This window comes from Sturnus vulgaris, chromosome 1, assembly GCF_052056855.1.
Source record: "Sturnus vulgaris isolate bStuVul1 chromosome 1, bStuVul1.hap1, whole genome shotgun sequence".
NCBI lineage: Eukaryota > Metazoa > Chordata > Aves > Passeriformes > Sturnidae > Sturnus > Sturnus vulgaris.
The window spans coordinates 37,269,702-37,286,678 of record NC_142243.1 but is presented as its reverse complement, the minus strand read 5'-3'; the positions used below and the strand labels follow the sequence as shown (position 1 = coordinate 37,286,678).

General features: G+C 38.3%; 1 protein-coding gene across 10 annotated transcripts in view; it reads left to right on the top strand.

Moving 5' to 3' along the window:
* The window catches only part of SATB1 (SATB homeobox 1), a 92,111-nt gene extending 75,393 nt beyond the window's left edge, over positions 1-16,718 (top strand). For 5 of the 10 annotated variants that reach the window (XM_014883360.2, XM_014883357.2, XM_014883359.2 and 2 more), the window contains exons 10-12: positions 11,726-11,929; positions 12,417-12,512; positions 15,002-16,718. In XM_014883360.2, the coding sequence (XP_014738846.1) occupies positions 11,726-11,929; positions 12,417-12,512; positions 15,002-15,484 (783 nt within the window). In that variant the 3' untranslated portion in view covers positions 15,485-16,718. The remainder of the gene's footprint in view (positions 1-11,725; positions 11,930-12,416; positions 12,513-15,001) is intronic. The other 5 variants (XM_088163950.1, XM_014883361.2, XM_088163961.1 and 2 more) reach the window with 2 other exon arrangements.
* The last annotated feature ends 259 nt before the right edge of the window (positions 16,719-16,977 follow it).

Here is a 16,977-nt window from a genome sequence, read left to right as displayed (position 1 = left end):
AGCTGAGACTCGGTGTTTGAAGTCAGTCACATGAAGGTGAACAGGACAGGTTTTGAAAGCCACTGAAGGTGCAGTTTGTGGCAGGAAATTTGGCTATGTAGATGGCCCCCCAGGCTGCTGCAGACAAGGTTAAAGACTCATTCTCATACCAGTTGGCCAGCAGCTACTGGCTGCATTACTGACTGCATTACTAGCTCCCCGGAGCTGAGTTGGTCGGTGCAGGTGCGCCATGTCCCTCACTGCATGGCGTGCCATCTCCGTTAGTGACTCCCCCAGGATCTGTGCAGGCCCCAAAAAAACTGAAAATCCTGTCCTGGAGGTGCAGCCAAAGCCCTGGAAGAGCTGTGGCTGCAGATATCACAAAAATAAGTCTGAAGTAAGGTGAAGAGGAGGACAGGAAGGGCTCATATTGGACCAGGCAATGCTGAAACTAACTGTCAAGATTCTTGCAAAGATCTGGAAATATAGCACTCATTTCTCCAGAAAGCTATTAAAAAAATGTCATTCAGTTGGGAAGCACTGGATTGCCAAAAGAAGAAAGTATGGCACCCTCTCCCATCTCCACTGAGTCTTTTATTTTTAGTTTTTCTTTCTTAGGTAGAGGTGTTCTGATTCCTACACTCCAGATGTGTGAATCAGCTCTTCCCCAGGCAGCACCTGCTGTCTGCCTGACAAGAGGTGCTGTTTCTGGCAGGATGGATTTTCTTAATCTCTCTTCCTGCTTTCTATACCCTCACCTTCTGTTTTGTTTTTATCTCACCACCTACTCTTATTCCTCCCAGTATGGCTCTTCTCTTAGCTCTCCTTGGACTTTTCCCGCCCCTTCCTGTCCCTTAAACACTCTCACCACCCACTCTTGCTCCATCTGCCTCTTTATCCTGTCCTACCCCTGTTCCCTGCCTGCTGTAATCCCACCCCAGGCACATCCCTGCACACACCACGATTGTGCACATGTATTCCTTTGCGTGTGGGGCACAGTGTGGGCACTCCATGCCCTTGGCCTTTGCTGGACTGCTAACCAGCACTGCTGGCTTTGAGGGTGAAGCATCATTCCTTTCTCTGTGTGATGACACAAATTTAGCCAGGAAAAGAGCCATACTCTTGATTTCTAAGGTTGCTTGTGCCTTTTGTGAGGAGATCACTGATTCAGGAGGCTTTTGAAGATTGAGTATATCAGTGTTTTAACTATTAATAAAAAAGGGAAAAGTTTGAGTGAGCTGTATGAGAGTTAACTAGGGGCATAAAAGAAAACAAAGCTGTGGTGGCAGAGGCGAGGAGAAGGCTGAGGAGTTAGCAAGCAGCCTGTGGTTCCTGGCTGTGGGGGAAGCAGGGTACCAAGTAAACAGCACAGAAAACAAAAGCGAGCTCAACCCGTAACTAAACAGGAAATGACAGGGTAGAATTCCTGCTGAAAACCGAGAGCTGCTAAATATGTAACTGCAAAGAATAAAGGCATCTTGTGCAAACACAAATATACAGTAACGGTCCGAGAAGCAATTTATTAAAGGAATGACCAATTACAGATCAGGTGAAGGGCTGCTAGGCAAAGACAGGAGTAAGATATAACAGATGTGTGTTTTCTCCCTTAATGTTAAACTGTGTAATTCAAAACACATTACACCTGAAGGTATGTTGTAGAATTTCTAAGTGCAAGGTGAGAAACGAGATGATATTTTGTTCCAGGTAAATTTTTATTTTGCTGTTCCTAATAATTTCTCATTGCATCCATTTTTTTTATTTTCTTCAAATTTTACCTCTAACTCAAACTTCAGATTTTTGGTTATACATTAGCCCAAACTGTTGGCATCTATTGAATAGGCTAGAGCAGGTAAGCAGCTAGCTAAGTGAGGAAAATTCCAATTTGCAAATATTTATTTAATTTCAGATCTGCCAGATTCTATGTGAAAGCACATTGTTATTCGGGGGGCATCTCATTTTTATTCCTCTGCAATGTTATGTTCCCTTACTTCAGGATGGAATTTTAGAAGCATATAAATACAATTTTCAGAATCTCTGTAAAGCAAAGATGTTTGGACTGAGAAGTCTTTAGCAGAGTTCCCTGAAGTTTTGGACCCCAACTTAGCAAGATTTGCACACATATCTGTTAACATCTGTGGGTTTACTCAGGTGACTGGTTGTTTTGTTGAGCCTGCTGCTTTGCATCTTTAGTACCTATACCATGTGCAAGAGAAAGTTCTACTGATACAGGAACTTTCCACTCTTTATGTAAGACCATTCATTTAAAAAAAAAAAAGCTATGAAGAGTTTAAATTAGTTTCTTTTTTTTATTATTTTTTTTTTATTTGCTACTCCTATTTTATATAAGGAGAGAGTCTAAAAGGCTTCATCTTTTTCACTGAGGAGCAGGATGGGAGGGATGGGGGCAGGAAGACACGTGCTTCTCCATGCAGTCCCTGAATTAAGGGCAGAAGGTACTGCTGAAATTGCTGTCTGGAAATACATCTGGGACTGGGACTCAGCTGGGCTGGCACTCTTCTTGGCCAGTGAGGGAAACTGTAACACTAAGAACTGCTCTCTCTAGGAACTTCTCCCTTTTGGCTGTTCTTGACCACATCCTGATGGCAAACTACCTGGAAGCACTCTTGTGTTGGTTCCCACCCAGGAGAGAGAAACCTGATCTCTCCAGCTCCCCTTTTGATCCAGCTTTCCTATTGTTTTAAGTTTCTGCCGCAAGCAATTGTGCTCCAAGTAAGGGTATTTTAGCTTTCTGAGGATTTCACTGCCTTTCTTTTTCCATGGGTGAGATACATGCTTCTGGCTGTTCCCTGCTCATTTGCTGGGAGGCATCGAACTCTCACAGGTGTGGATTTTAAAGATTTTTTTTAACTGCTTTGAGATAATGAATGTTATTAATTTTCTGACTGTTTCTGTGGTTAACAAAATCTGGAGGAAAGTCAGAGAAAAGTTTCTTTTCAATTTCCTTAAGACTCCCCTCACCCTTGGCTTTACCAGGGCAGCAAGTGTACTTCACTGTGAAACTGAGAGCCACAGAATCCTCTTAACTGCAAGAGACAAGACATTTTCTCAGAATATTTAAATGTCGAATTCAAATCTATATGAAAGCTTTTAGTTAGGCTGTGAAAATCTGAAGGGATGTCTGAGAATAGATTTGAGTTGTGTATGTTTTGGAATGATGTCACTTGTTGAAATATCTTGTCAGCTGAACTGTATTTACAATGAAGTCCAAATCTATGAGCCTGTGATTCCTCAATGTGTGGTAGATCTTCCCCTGATCCAAAATGAATTCTGGAAAGAAAAAAACATGTGAAAAAATTCATGAAATTAAATCGTTCTATCTGGGAAATTATAATATATTTTAAAAAATATATAACAACATGATAGGTAAACATATAAGTAATTATAGAAGTGACACTTTGACCCAATGGCTCTTTTACTAAAGGTCTTTTCCCCCAAAGCAAATGTTAAATCTCTTTAAGCAATGTAACAGTAAACATTTGCTGTTCACTGTAAATAGATAGTAGTAAAAAAGATTTTTAAAATTGCCAGGCTCTTTCTATTGAAGATTCTTCTCTATCTAAACTGCAGATATAACTGCCATACAAAATTGATTGCATGTTTAAGAATAAATAAATGTGAGCTGTTAAGGGTCGTGGTTGAATTTAGGGTTGTATTTACTTTCAAGGGACACATTGATATTGCAGTGAAATCACTACTTCTTTCTGCTTAAATAAAACATAAAGGGCTATATATTATCAGTCACCCTCTGTGAAACCCACTGACCTATTTTATATGACCGTACTATAAAAAGTAATGTACCAGACTAGGACTGGCTTATTTAATAATTAGTAGGTGGGTTTTCTTTCTTTTTAGTTTTTTTTTTTTTTTTTATTGTTAAGTTCAATTTTGTCAGATGTTCTTTCACGATTACATGCCACAATTGAATCACAATTACAATTGAATCAAGTGTGTGTGAAAGAGGAAGGATCTGGAGGAGAGGAAGGCAGAGTAAAGCTTCACCCATTATTTTTTGTATTTATTACTTTTTTCTCTTTTTGCATATGAATGTAGTTGCATTTTATATAAGCTTTTCAAAGGTATATACATTGTGGTTTTGATAAGAGCATGTGCCTATCTATCATTGCTAGGTAATTGAAGGTAATGCTGTAAAAAAGAAAAGGTGAAGGAAGCTGAGAGCAGAGAAACCAAGCTTGGGAGAAGCCCTTCATTTAGATTATGGAATTTTGTCTGTACTCCACTAAAAAGTAGTGATACTTATATTTTCAGTCAGGTTTAGAGTTACAGGTTAGGTTTTTTTCTGTCCATGAGCTGGTGGTGTCTGCAGTGCTCATACACAGGGGACACAGACACCAGTTTTGATACAGCCTCAGACCTTAATCTAGGAGTTTTTTGCAAGCACTGGCTTTTGGCCACTCACCATGGCTCCATGTAGAAACAGAGATGTGGTACGACAGACAACACTGTGGGAGTAGCACAGCAGCTCTCCACATCATTTTGGTTCTGTACCTGTTGGATGCTTGTCATTGAATTTTAGAGGTTGCTTAACAAGTTTCCCTCTCCTATTTATTTGTTTGGATGTTTACAAGAATAGAAATAGGTATTTAACTTTGAAATGCTGCAGCTAGGGAGAGGAAAAGGCAGAGGGATGAAGAGACATTAGGAATCCTTTTCCCCTAAAATATCTGCTAGGTATTTGGTCATTTGTTTTTCACCCCACAGACGAAAGGTGGAGGTACCATGCAGACAGATTGTGCAGCTGAATAATAGGTCGGACAAGAAAATTAAGGAACAGCATAATCTGTCTTAGTATACTTCAGAGGAAGTTTTGTCTGCCAGTGAAGTTTACCTTTCTTCTGAAAAGCCCTATGAGCTTGTAGGGTTTTCAGTTTCAAATCTCATCTATGATGATGGTGAATACAGATTTACTTAAAATCCACATCTGGCTTCCCTTTTCAACGTTCTAGTAATGAAAGCCCGTAAACTAGATGAACCAGGAATATCTGGAGATAAAGGACAGATTCAGGTTTCAAACTTTCTCAATGCTCAAATGCAAAGCCTGAAACTTAAGGCTGATTAGTGTAACTAAAGTACTAATGCAACCATTGTTCGGGGGACCCTTGTTATCACTTTAGGCCACATATCAAGAAGATAATTCATATTCTGGTATCTCTACTCATCTTCTGGAACCAGCTGAAAATGAGCTTTTGCTTCCTAAGTTCAAGATGCACGATTTTCTTAGAAAAATAGGGAAATCCTAAAGTATTAAATATTCACTGTATTTTTAAAAATTAATCAAAACTATATGCCTCACAGAAGGAAACCAGTGCTCAAATCTCCTGAAAACATAAGCTAAAATGAACTCTAACCAATGTTTTGGTCAATATCAAAAATTGCTAAGTCTGGTAGATTATTAGTTTTCCCAGATTTTTATAAAAATACCCAGTGGCCTTTCTTTTAATAGACTTCAGTTCTTCTGGGAAGCACTTAAGTCTATTCAGCTTTGCATAGGAACTAGCCAGGACACTTTATGTATTTTAGGAAAGATAAACCTGCAGTCAGAACAAATTTTCCTGCAGCAGGAAATTCCAGAATAACATCTAAGGGTAAAAAGGACTGCTCTTGTCATCTAGGCTTGTTCCCACGTCTGAAGCCACAGGTATTTTACACAGAAAGAAGACAGATTTAAGGGATCTTAGCATGAAAATGAATTTTGAATTAAATACTCTGTTCTTACCCTGCAGTGGGTGTTCCCTGTTTTCACTGTTCTATTTTTTCAGATAATGTAAATGTAACAACATTTGCCAGAGAAATTAAAGCAGTGTCCATTGTTACTTATTGGTCATATTTGTTTGTGCTGAAGTGACATTTGCTTTTTTTTTGTTTCTCAATGCCTTATGCATGAGTTTACTGATTCAGAACTCCCTGAATTTTTGATCCTGTTGAACACTGTGAGAAATCTCAGTTGAAGGGTTTAATGCATTTTCTAATCAATGTGTAGGGGAAATTTGGCCTTATCAATTTAAATGCTGGAGATCCTTTCATTGCATTATGGAAGAATCTTCTCTAAGCAGAGATTATTCTTAAGAACTTCATAACATTTAAAGGTTAATATGTTAGGTAAAGAACAATATCTTAAGACAAACATTTTTATTACAGGACATGAAGGGATAGTTCTGATTAAATTACACGATTATTTGAATGGGAAAGAAGACAAAGTGCATCATTTCTTGCCCTCAACTTTAATGCCTTTAATCAAATAATGACCTTCTGGAAATAGTTAATTTTAAGCATTTGGAAAGATCAATACCACTTTGCCACCAAAAAATGGCCCAGATGATGAAATTTGATGTATTTAAAGTACCATTTCACCCTTTTAACCTAGTAAATAATTTAAAATGCTTTCAGTACTCCTTTGCTACCATTATGTATCTCGCTCAAAGTATTATGACTTTTCCAAAAGCAACCTTTCTGTGCAATATGCAGCTTACAAGTTTAATACTAAAGACTAATACTATATACATATATGGTATTTGTTGTGCTGGCCCTTTTTCTTCCCTTGTATATGTGGAATCTGTTGTGTAAAGAAATACATGTATCTAAGATGAGTGCAGCCGTTTGGAACAATAATGAGCCTGTAAAGCAAATTGGATGGCTTTTGAAGAGGAAAAAGTCAATATTTAAAGTTTAGTCCATGAGTTCTTTTCCTTTGTTTTGTCTATAAGCTTTCCTGTTAAAGGTGAAGGATTTGGATTGCTCAGACAATTAAGAGCCCATTTTACCAAGTGTAATTTCATATCTGCGTTCTATAAACTGGAGTGCCTTCAGCATTGTAAATAAAAAAAAATTGCCCTCTATTAGCATGTTTGTGGGCAGATTAAAAACAGTCTTCATTAGCATAAGTAACACTTACAGATTCTTTTAAAAGTAGAAAATTATTTGTTGAATGATAAATTGCTAGCTTTCTAGTTAGTTGCTGAAAATGTGCTCATTCAAAATGCCTACTTTAGTTTAGTCTACAATACTCAATTTTTTTTTAGTTAGAAGTACTGTTTAATGGATTATGTACTTAGTCTTTGTTCACGGTAGATGCTGAAATGCAATTCACACTTTCTGCTAAAATGTTTGTATCAAATACCTTCCCATTTAGATTGATTTCTTTTAACACCATATATTTTTATAATACTATGCACCCCAGAGAATGATACAAAATAATCTTAAATATACTATAACCAAAAAAACCTGAGCATGTCTTAGCATTGATACTCTAAAATGTTTTCCCTTCTTAGATTTAAGTTATAGCCTTTCTAAAAAATGCTGAAAGCATTGTTATTCTTTAAGAAATATTCATCATTTGGCAAATTATTATCACTGTAACAAATTGACCAAACAAGTTCAATTGCTTCACCCTGTAGCCTTCCCTTCCCAGACTAGATGTGTTTGTTGCTGATTTGGAAAGCTTTGGCCAGAGAACATTTTTCATGATTGTAATGTTGTCCTCTTTGATGTAATTAGGGTAGGTATTTGCACCTTAGGTGTAGATTTTTTTTTCCTTTCTATAATAAAGAATGGAAGACTATTTTACTAGGAACTCTATGTAAAAGAGCAGAAAATTTTATATAAGCACAGGAGAGGTCTAACTGAAAAGAAAAGAATCTGGATGTATAGATAAAATGCATAGATGCTTTCTTTAAAATAAGTATGCTCATGGGTATTGCAGAGCCTAAGTTTTGGCAGTTATCCTCTTTGCGCTTTTCCTGCAATAGTTTGGCAGTTCGGCTTTCACAGGTTTTTTTCTTTTAATGTCTTGTGTTTCTTTACTAAATCCCTATCAGAAAACCAGACAGAAGACTCTTATTTATTTTAAATATCTTAGGTTTAGCATCTTTTTTTTTTTCACCATTTTCTTGCTTACTGTAGCAAGACCTTTGCAGATGGTACTTGGTTACTTGAAAGTGCATAACAGTATTTTCTTTGTAGCAGATGGATTTAAGACTTTTAGTTCCCAATAAATGTAGGTTTACAATACATAACTTTACAGGATTTGTGTTGTATATAACAGGTTTGAACATATTATCTCAGAATTCATCTGCATGGCATTTTCAGCTTATCCAGGGCCCATGCCAGTATTTTAAGTAATAGGGAGAGCATAGTGATTGTTAGCAGCTAAAGGCGTGATTTTGAATAGAAACAAAGGTTTTAGAACAGAAGGTGTCAAATTAAACTTTGTCAGTTTGAAAAGTAGTAACATCCTGAAAGTTCTCCAAACATATTTACATGTGGCTAATGTTTATATTTTGCTTTGTACTCTCTTTATATTCAGTGTAATGTTGCCTGGCAAATTTACTCTGTTTTAAAATCAAGGTTGTTCCCAATGTCATTGCAGAGTTTTTGGGGGGTTTGCCTTTCTGCATAAATGTATCAACTTCATTATTTTAATGCTGTTTTCTTAACAATGTACTCTATATGCTGTATAAAACGGTTGTGATCTAATCTGATTTGTAAATATTTCCTTATTATTTTGTGGTCATTTCCACTTCCTGTAAAACTATAAAGACAAGAAAAAAAGGAAACTAGGCAGAAATTGCTCTAGACTTAAAAAAGCATGAAAGGAGAAAAAACAGCCCTCTTACATTCACTTGCAAATTCAACTGCATTATCTGCAGCACTTCATACTTTTTTAGATCAAATGGAAACAAAAGTTATAAATTTTACAGAACTTAAAATTAACCATTAGAAAAGTCCAAATTATCACTTTTCCTAAATTTTACAAAAATATTTCATACTTTCTCATGTAGGTGACTTTTATGAATGAGCTTTATTTCATATACGGAATTCTGAACCAGAAACTAAATTAAATACTTCTATTTTTATTTGTTTATCTTGAACCAAAAGAAAATGTACTGGTATTAAGTTCTTACTCTCTTAGCAAAGTAAGCCCCTACAGCCTCTCTTGTCCATCCACTATCTCTTCTGAGAACACTGGTGAGATCAACTTTCATAAATATGTACAGAAATAAACCATGAAGACCTAAAAATTGTTTCTATCCTTGTAATTGTAAAATAATTCAGTTGTTTGTTTCCGTGTTTCCCACCAAATGTTTCATCAGAGTGTGTCTACTTCTTTAAAAATGTGCCAAGTTGAATAGAGACATTTTGGTAGAACAGTAATCTTTTCTGTGTACCCTGTCAGAACTATCTGTCTTCATTATCTCAAAATCCCTGAAAGGCTAGCAGAGACATGTTTCAGGTTACAATTCATCAAATAATTTTCGGTAAGGAATTAGAAGTATTATTTCAGTGCAAAATTGAGAGAAAAATATTGGAAATACAATGTTAGCTATCAGTAGTTAAAAAAAAAAAGGTCTGACCTAGTAAATACAGAAACAGAAAAGACAGTAAAGGCAGAAGGTATTTCTTAGTTAACAAAAACTGTTGTGAAATACGTTTAATCAACAGAAAATGTTATTGCCTAGGAATCATTTTTTCTACTGGATTTTTTTTATTATAAAGGGTTTCTACTGCATTTTTAAGAAAAAAGCAAACCCTGTGATTCCTGTGGTCAGCAGACAAAACATGTGCAGCTTCTAAATGCATGGTGCAACTTCTTTCCGAGCCTGTATGCCTTGGAGAGGTGTCATGGATGGAGACAAGTTGTCTTGTCTTTGTTTTTTTTGCTTCCACCAAACTGTCATGATAGACAGCTCTGCTCTTTGTTTCACCACTGTTAGAAAGAGAGCCAACAGTTTCAGTGTGAAGCAATGCAGATTCCAGACAACCAAAGGACAATTTTTACGCTTTAGCATGGGATGATCTGTGGCTTTGGGGTTCTTAAATTAAGAATTTTGTAACTGCCTTGAAGTTAAAATATCTAGATTAGTTTCTCTTCATCATCTTCTCTCCTCCGTCCCCAACAAGCTAGCTTTGCTTTCTGAGTGCACCACTTTTGACTTACTGCAATAAACAAACGCTGCTGTTGAGCATAATCCAGCACTCAGTATCCCCGTGGATGCAAGGTGAGCAGACAGCCATGAGCAACATGTTGTTTTTGTTAGGGGCAGGGAGAGCTCGCCCTGCTAATGCATTCCAGTGAGATTCCAGAGACCCTAGCTACTGTTTTGGAAACATGCCGTACAATTCCAGCCAGGACAGGCTGAGTGTTGTGTGCTCTGTGTGAAGGCATCTGGCCACATTTCCAAGTCACCTTGTTAAACACTGGGGCCATACCCAGCATCCCCACTTAGTGCACAGTCAAGGAATGGAGTGTGCTCCATCCCTAGGGTGTAGGGAAGTCCTTCTGCCACCCCTGCTGTCACCTGTCTCCACTCCCTCCCTAGCACACCTCATGAACACCTGGCAGATTTTGGCCCCATTTAAATTTTTGCTTTTTCAGCTCTGCTACCACCATTCTATAACATTTGTCATTTTGATAGTTTCTTGGGGGCATTTTCTTCTGTGTCATTTGTTCAGTTTTTCACTTATATCCAAGCAAATATACCTCAAATTTTAATACACACCTCACTAAATATTTTCATATTCAATATGAATGCATTAACATTATTTGTTTACTTTTACTCTTCCTGCTGTGGCAATATTTTTACACTGCATTTATTAACTATTAGCTATGAGTATCTTCAAGAAAATACATATCTATATCATATCTATGTGTCTATTGTATCTGTTAGTAAACTAGTCTGGATAAACCATTAATCCACTACTACCAGTACATATAAAAAGGATCTAAAAGCTTCTGTACATTTATATTATTTGTTGATTCAATAAAATGTCACATTATCTTTCCTACAGCATTAAGAAATAAAACTGCATGGACCTATTTTTGAAAACAGATCCTTGAAGCTAAAATAAAGGAAATATGCATGTTTTATACATGTAATATTTTGTTCCTAAATTTCAATATATTAGAAAATTTCTGCTGATGCACACTGTCCTAGCTAGAGGGTTTACATTCCTCTTCTAGAAGTACCAGTGCACAGTTAAGAAAAAAATCCTCAATTAAATTTTAAGAAGATGTAAGGTAACATTAAATTTTTGTGATGAACTCATATGTCTCTTTCGGAAGCAAATTAGCAACTGCTTCAGTTCTTGCAGAGGATTCTGTAGCCAGCTTCATATTATGTATCCCAAAGACTCTTAGACACCTTTCTGTCCTTGATGTGGAAATGTATAAAGGGTGTACCAGAAGCTAGAGCACATCTTCCTTCCCCCAACCCCTAATAATTCTGTATGTAAAACTGAGAGACTGGGTTTTTTCTGAGTCTATGAGGACAATCTGGAAACAGTTATGTATCGCTTGAAATAAGTTCACTTGCAGAGAAACCTCTTCTTGTAGCAGAAATTAAGAAGTTATCCCTTGACTGCATCTAGTCATGGGATTCCAGTATTTTGAAGGCTATTAGGGAGTTCTTCTACTGCTATGATTTCCATTAGGCAGCCCTACGGCCAAGCAAACAAACAGCAGCGCTGTGGTGTGAGACCAAGGGGAAGGTGCTTTCTAAAACACCTGTGGTTGGTAAGGGTCTGTGAAATGGCTGGGCAGCCTCTCAGTGTATTGGTGTTTGCATTAAGCCTAGCCTGTGCAGTGGAAGCCCTTTCAATCAGGTGAGAGCATGAGAGAATGTGGCACCTCTAAATTACACATTTCACCCTAATTTTGCCCCTTGCAGTGTGACCAAAAAAGACCTAATGTTTTGCTGGTTTTATCTTCAAGGGGTGGCTCTGTGAGCTGTTACGTTGGAAAGAAGATCCATCACCAGAGAACAGGACCCTCTGGGAGAATCTCTCCATGATCCGAAGGTTCCTCAGTCTTCCTCAGCCTGAACGCGATGCCATTTATGAACAAGAAAGCAATGCAGTTCATCACCATGGTGACAGGCCTTCCCACATTATCCATGTGCCAGCAGAACAGATTCAGGTTAGTTTACCTTGGCCAATCCCACAGAGCGCTAAGTAAATAAAGCTTTAAACGGAGCAAAGGAAATTAGCGTTTCTTCCCTCCCGGTCAGGCTAAACGCAGGTCTCCTGGTGCAAGATAAGAGCGCGCTGCCGTCCACCACCGCAGTTCAAAGGAGCCCGTGCGACCACCCACAGTTCTCGTTTCAGTTCGCTGGTTGTTTGCAAACATGTGTGGTGGCAGCTGTGTGCAGGGCAGGGCGAGCCCCGTGCTGGCTGTGCCTGGCTGGACAGGCACCAGGACCAAGAGGCAGGGCCCTGTGGCACCGGTGTCAAAGGTCTTCCCAACAGAGCAGGAGGACCTTGTGCTGCTACTTTTCGAAAACTAAGCAAGAACTCTCAGCAGTGGTGGCTCGTCCTGGGTAGGAGTGAAGGGAAGGGGATTCCTCATCCCATTTTAACCCCAGTTGAGACTGGGGCGAGTCAATATTTGTTTGTTTTTCCTTCAGAGCCCCTCTCCCACCACCCTTGGGAAAGGAGAGCATAGAGGCGCTTTCCTACCAGGCCTGCTGACCGCTGGACCTTGGCTGGGTGCTGCTCCGCAGGTGAGCCGGCACAAGGGCACCATGTCAGGGAGAGAGAGGAGGGCACGCAAGACCCACAAGACCCTCGCCATGAGGCTTGGAAAAGCTGCCCAGTGCTTCAGGGCAGCCCCAGCGGGGCCTCCTCCGGGAGCTGCAGGCACCCTTTTGGCTGGCACAGGCACTGCCAGCCGGGAGCAGAGCTGGCTGTTGTGCTAAGCTGTGTAGCTCAGGTTGTCAGTGGGGACTGATGTCTCTCTGAGCTGGCGACTCTTTAATCGCTTCTCACAAAAGGCCTGAGGTCAGCCTTGTAACTGCTCCTTCTTAAAGGGCAGATATTACCCCATGGTTTCCCAACCTCAGCTGAGACCCTGTTGTATCACTTGTACTACCTATATAGAAAAACATTTACAAAGCTAGGAAGGATAGAGTTATCTCGCAGCCAGAAACAACACAAGTGTATATTGAAGATAAAGCAAACTGAATAAGACAATCCCTTAGGATATCAAGTACTAAAATAATTGTGAAAGCCTGGAAACTTGCTGTTTGATTTAGCAAAAAGAGAGAGAAAGATCTATATTAAGTAATAAAACAGCACTTGTTTGAAAATGTACATTGTTTTTAATAAAATCGCTTCTTAAGGGGATAAAAGGAGAAGCTTATGCACAGTATAAACATTCAACCACTATGCCACTTACTTAGATTTTCTTGCCTTGTTGATAAAAGTTGTGTGTTTGATCTCATAAATATTATTCACATAAGCAGTTGCATTGTAATCTCTTAATATGACTTGTAAGAGCAAGGATTGGGAGATTGGGCCTGAGTTTTGTCTCTGCTCTTCTACACGGTAATTGTTGTAGATGCACAAATATGTAGCTTAGACACAAGTTTTCCAACTGTATATACAAAGCCTCCAGTCTTGTAAGAATTTAATGTGCTTGAATCTCTTCAGGACTGGAGCCTTGAATGGGACTGCTTACAGACCATAAAACATGAAAAGACCTGAATAGGGATGAGGAGGGAGCCCTAATTCCAGGGCATTTGTGTCAGACCTTAAAATATGTGTCAGACCTTCTAAACTGGTTGTGGAGGTATGTGCGAAGTCTCCACAACCACAGGAGTCTCTCTGAAGTGGACAGAATTATAATCCCTCCAGTATTTATACCATTTATACAGCATTTTGTGCTTCTTAGGGTCTCAAAGAACTGCTGCTAGAAGCCTGGAAACCACTACCAAAGCACTGAAAATTGTTGAAGGGAGACTCTCAAAGGGAAATAAAATGCAGTGATAGCAACTGCTTGTTTTGCCATGGTTGTTTTTTAATAATAACTGGTGGTTTGTACCATATGACATGAAATTTGCTGATCCAAAGTATCTTACTAACCAGTGCTTCCTGTGCTGTGCAGCAAAAGAATTGTCAACACAAACAGTAGCTGATAAATTTACTTTTGATTTTAAACATGATCTTATAGTGTACTGTACTCTGGTGGTAGATGAGAAAAACATTTCTGTCCCTAGGGCTCAGTGCCTCACCTTTTAAGAATGTTTCTGAATCCATGCTTGCAAAACTTCATTTTAAGCTCTTGTTAATTATTTACATCATGATTTGCTTTATCTTATTCTTCTGATGTGCATATTGGCTCATTTTTATTGCCTGAGTTTTTGGAATGCAGCATGTTCCCTTCTAATAATAATAGTGCAACTTATTTAGAGCTTTGCATCTTAGTGCTTTATAAATATTAACTAAATAATCCCCAGCACAAACACAGAGGCAGGTAAACAGGTCTGTTCCCTGTTTATTTGTTGGGATACGGGCAGCGCAGGCCTGCTCAGAGATCACAGGCAAGAGAGGTCAGATCCAGAAGGGGAAATACAGATTTCTTCCCTCCAGATCCCTTTGTCCTTGCCGAGGCTGGGTTTGACAGCATCACGTTAGGTGCTTCCAGCCAGCACATTCTGTCGTAATGTTTGCAAGTTTGACAAGACTTCAGTGCATGCTGAGGTCAGATCAGCAGTGAGATATTTCTGTACCTAAAGAGCTAAAATGCTCTCCTTCCCCCTGACTCCCCAGTCCCTTCGTCTAGCTATTGCTAGAGATTTGCAGCCCTTGTTTTTGGGCAGCAGCTGCCGTTGCTGGCAGAGCTCCGGCACGTTTGCCCTCATCTGGCTCTTTTCTCACTTTGTCCTTGCTACAGTTCTGGCTAAGCTGGTCAAGTTAATCCTATACTATGTCACCTCCTTAGCTTTTTGTCTTGTCTGCACTTGACTCGTGTTCATTAAAATTGGTCAGCTAAACCACACCAATGTTGTATCATTGGTGCTTTTGGTCCAGCAAACCTACGGTGTTATTTTTGTTCTTTCTTTTTTTTTCCTTCTTTTTTGTTCTTTAAACTTACAAGGCCTTTATTTGTAGCTCTGCAATTTCTTCCCCCGCTCCCTCCCCAGGATTTTCTCAGTAACAAAATATGAGCGAGAATATATATACAAAAAAAATGCTGTTCTTTGTCTTGCAGCAGCAGCAGCAGCAACAGCAACAACAGCAGCAGCAACAGCAACAACAACCAGGTCCCAGACTACCCCCAAGGCAACCGACAGTAGCATCACCAGCTGAATCTGAGGATGAAAATCGTCAGAAACCCCGGCCGCGAACAAAGATTTCTGTTGAGGCCCTAGGGATCCTACAGAGTTTCATACAAGATGTGGGCCTGTATCCAGATGAAGAAGCAATCCAGACTCTCTCCGCTCAGCTTGACCTGCCCAAGTACACCATTATCAAGTTCTTTCAGAACCAGCGATATTATCTCAAGCACCATGGGAAGCTGAAGGACAATTCTGGTTTGGAGGTGGATGTTGCAGAATACAAGGAAGAAGAGCTGCTCAAGGATTTAGAAGACAGCATCCAAGACAAAAATGCAAACACGCTTTTTTCAGTTAAACTAGAAGAAGAGCTATCAGTAGAAGGGAACACAGAGATTAACGCTGAATTGAAAGACTGATCTAAAAGTATTATTTTCTTTCAACAGTGCCGCTGGTATTTACTAATGAAATGAAAATTCCATCTTGCATTGTGTCAAAAACCCTTATTATTCATTGTTTGGCCAATGAATCTTCCAAAACTTGCACAAAAGTTGAAAAAAAGGATAATGCAGACTGCACTAGATGTTTTACTCTGTTTTACAAACTGCTTCGCAGCAACAGATGAAGCGTTGAGGATTGTTTGATATTAATTTGTGTTCACTGGATACACTGTGAGTGTACCCAATAAGCATGATACCAGTGATTTTGATTCTGGAGCCTTCAGACAAGCATTACAACTTTTGTGATTTACTGTTTTTTTTGTTTCTGTTTTGTTCTTGTTTTTTAATTATTACTGTAGCACTCCACACTTGATCTTTGAAAAATCACATTTATTTAAAAAAATAAAATAAAAAGAGTTTGTTACTCTTGTTCTATTGTATGTTACAAAAGAACTATAGACTGTGGAATGCAGTTTAAAGATAACATATGCCAACAAATGCCTTGTATTATATGGCACTGCCGTAATTCAGATTTGTTTTCTTTTGGAAATAAAGGTCACTGTATTTTTTTTCCATTCTCATTGTTACATGGTTTTAGAGAAAATGAAAAAGAAAATGTGAAACACAATTTAGTCCTCATTATTTATTTGTAGATCCTGCAGCATCATGTTGTAATTAATTTTTTTGGAAGTTTCCGTTAAATGTAATATTGCTTCTCTTGTTACCATACTGATTTTTTTTCTATTTATAAATGTATTTTGATGGGCAGTAAAACAAAGTGTCTTAAAAGTTTTAAATAGAGAAAATGTGCTTTACACAGTTGCCTATAAAAAGTGCTCTATGTTATCCAAGCAATTCATACTATAAGCTTCACTCTTATTGTTGTATGCAATTTTTACTATCATGCAAATAAGCTTAGGTAAATAAAACTAATAGATCACCTTAGAAACTTATGCAATTAATGTGAAAATAATTGATGTTTGCAATGTGTCTTCCTTTGGTTTACAATCAATTTTAAAGCTACAGCTGTATAAATTTTCTGTATAAAGGTGTATTTCTTTTTTATGAGTTTATTGCTATGAAAACACCAGTTATTTTGTTACAGCTGGCTGTTTTTATAAGTGTATCACAATTTTCTTTATGCAGAAATGTTCTGACTAGGAGTGGTTATTGACTGTAACTACACAATTAAAATTGTTTGTATGGTATGATATGGCAGGGTTTGTCTGCGTATGTGTATGTCTGGGAGGAATAACTTGTTCTTAGTGCACATCATACCTTCTTGCCACCACTTTGTTCTCCTTTAAAATCACAGGCAGATTTTTTTAATGACCTTCTTAAAATTTGAATTTAGATAACATACTTCAAAAAGAAACACAGTTTGGTTATGAAAATCATAACCTGTCTTTTCTTGGTTTAAAAACTTGCCTGCCCAACAGAGATAGCAGGATATTATTGAGTCAGAAGGCTAT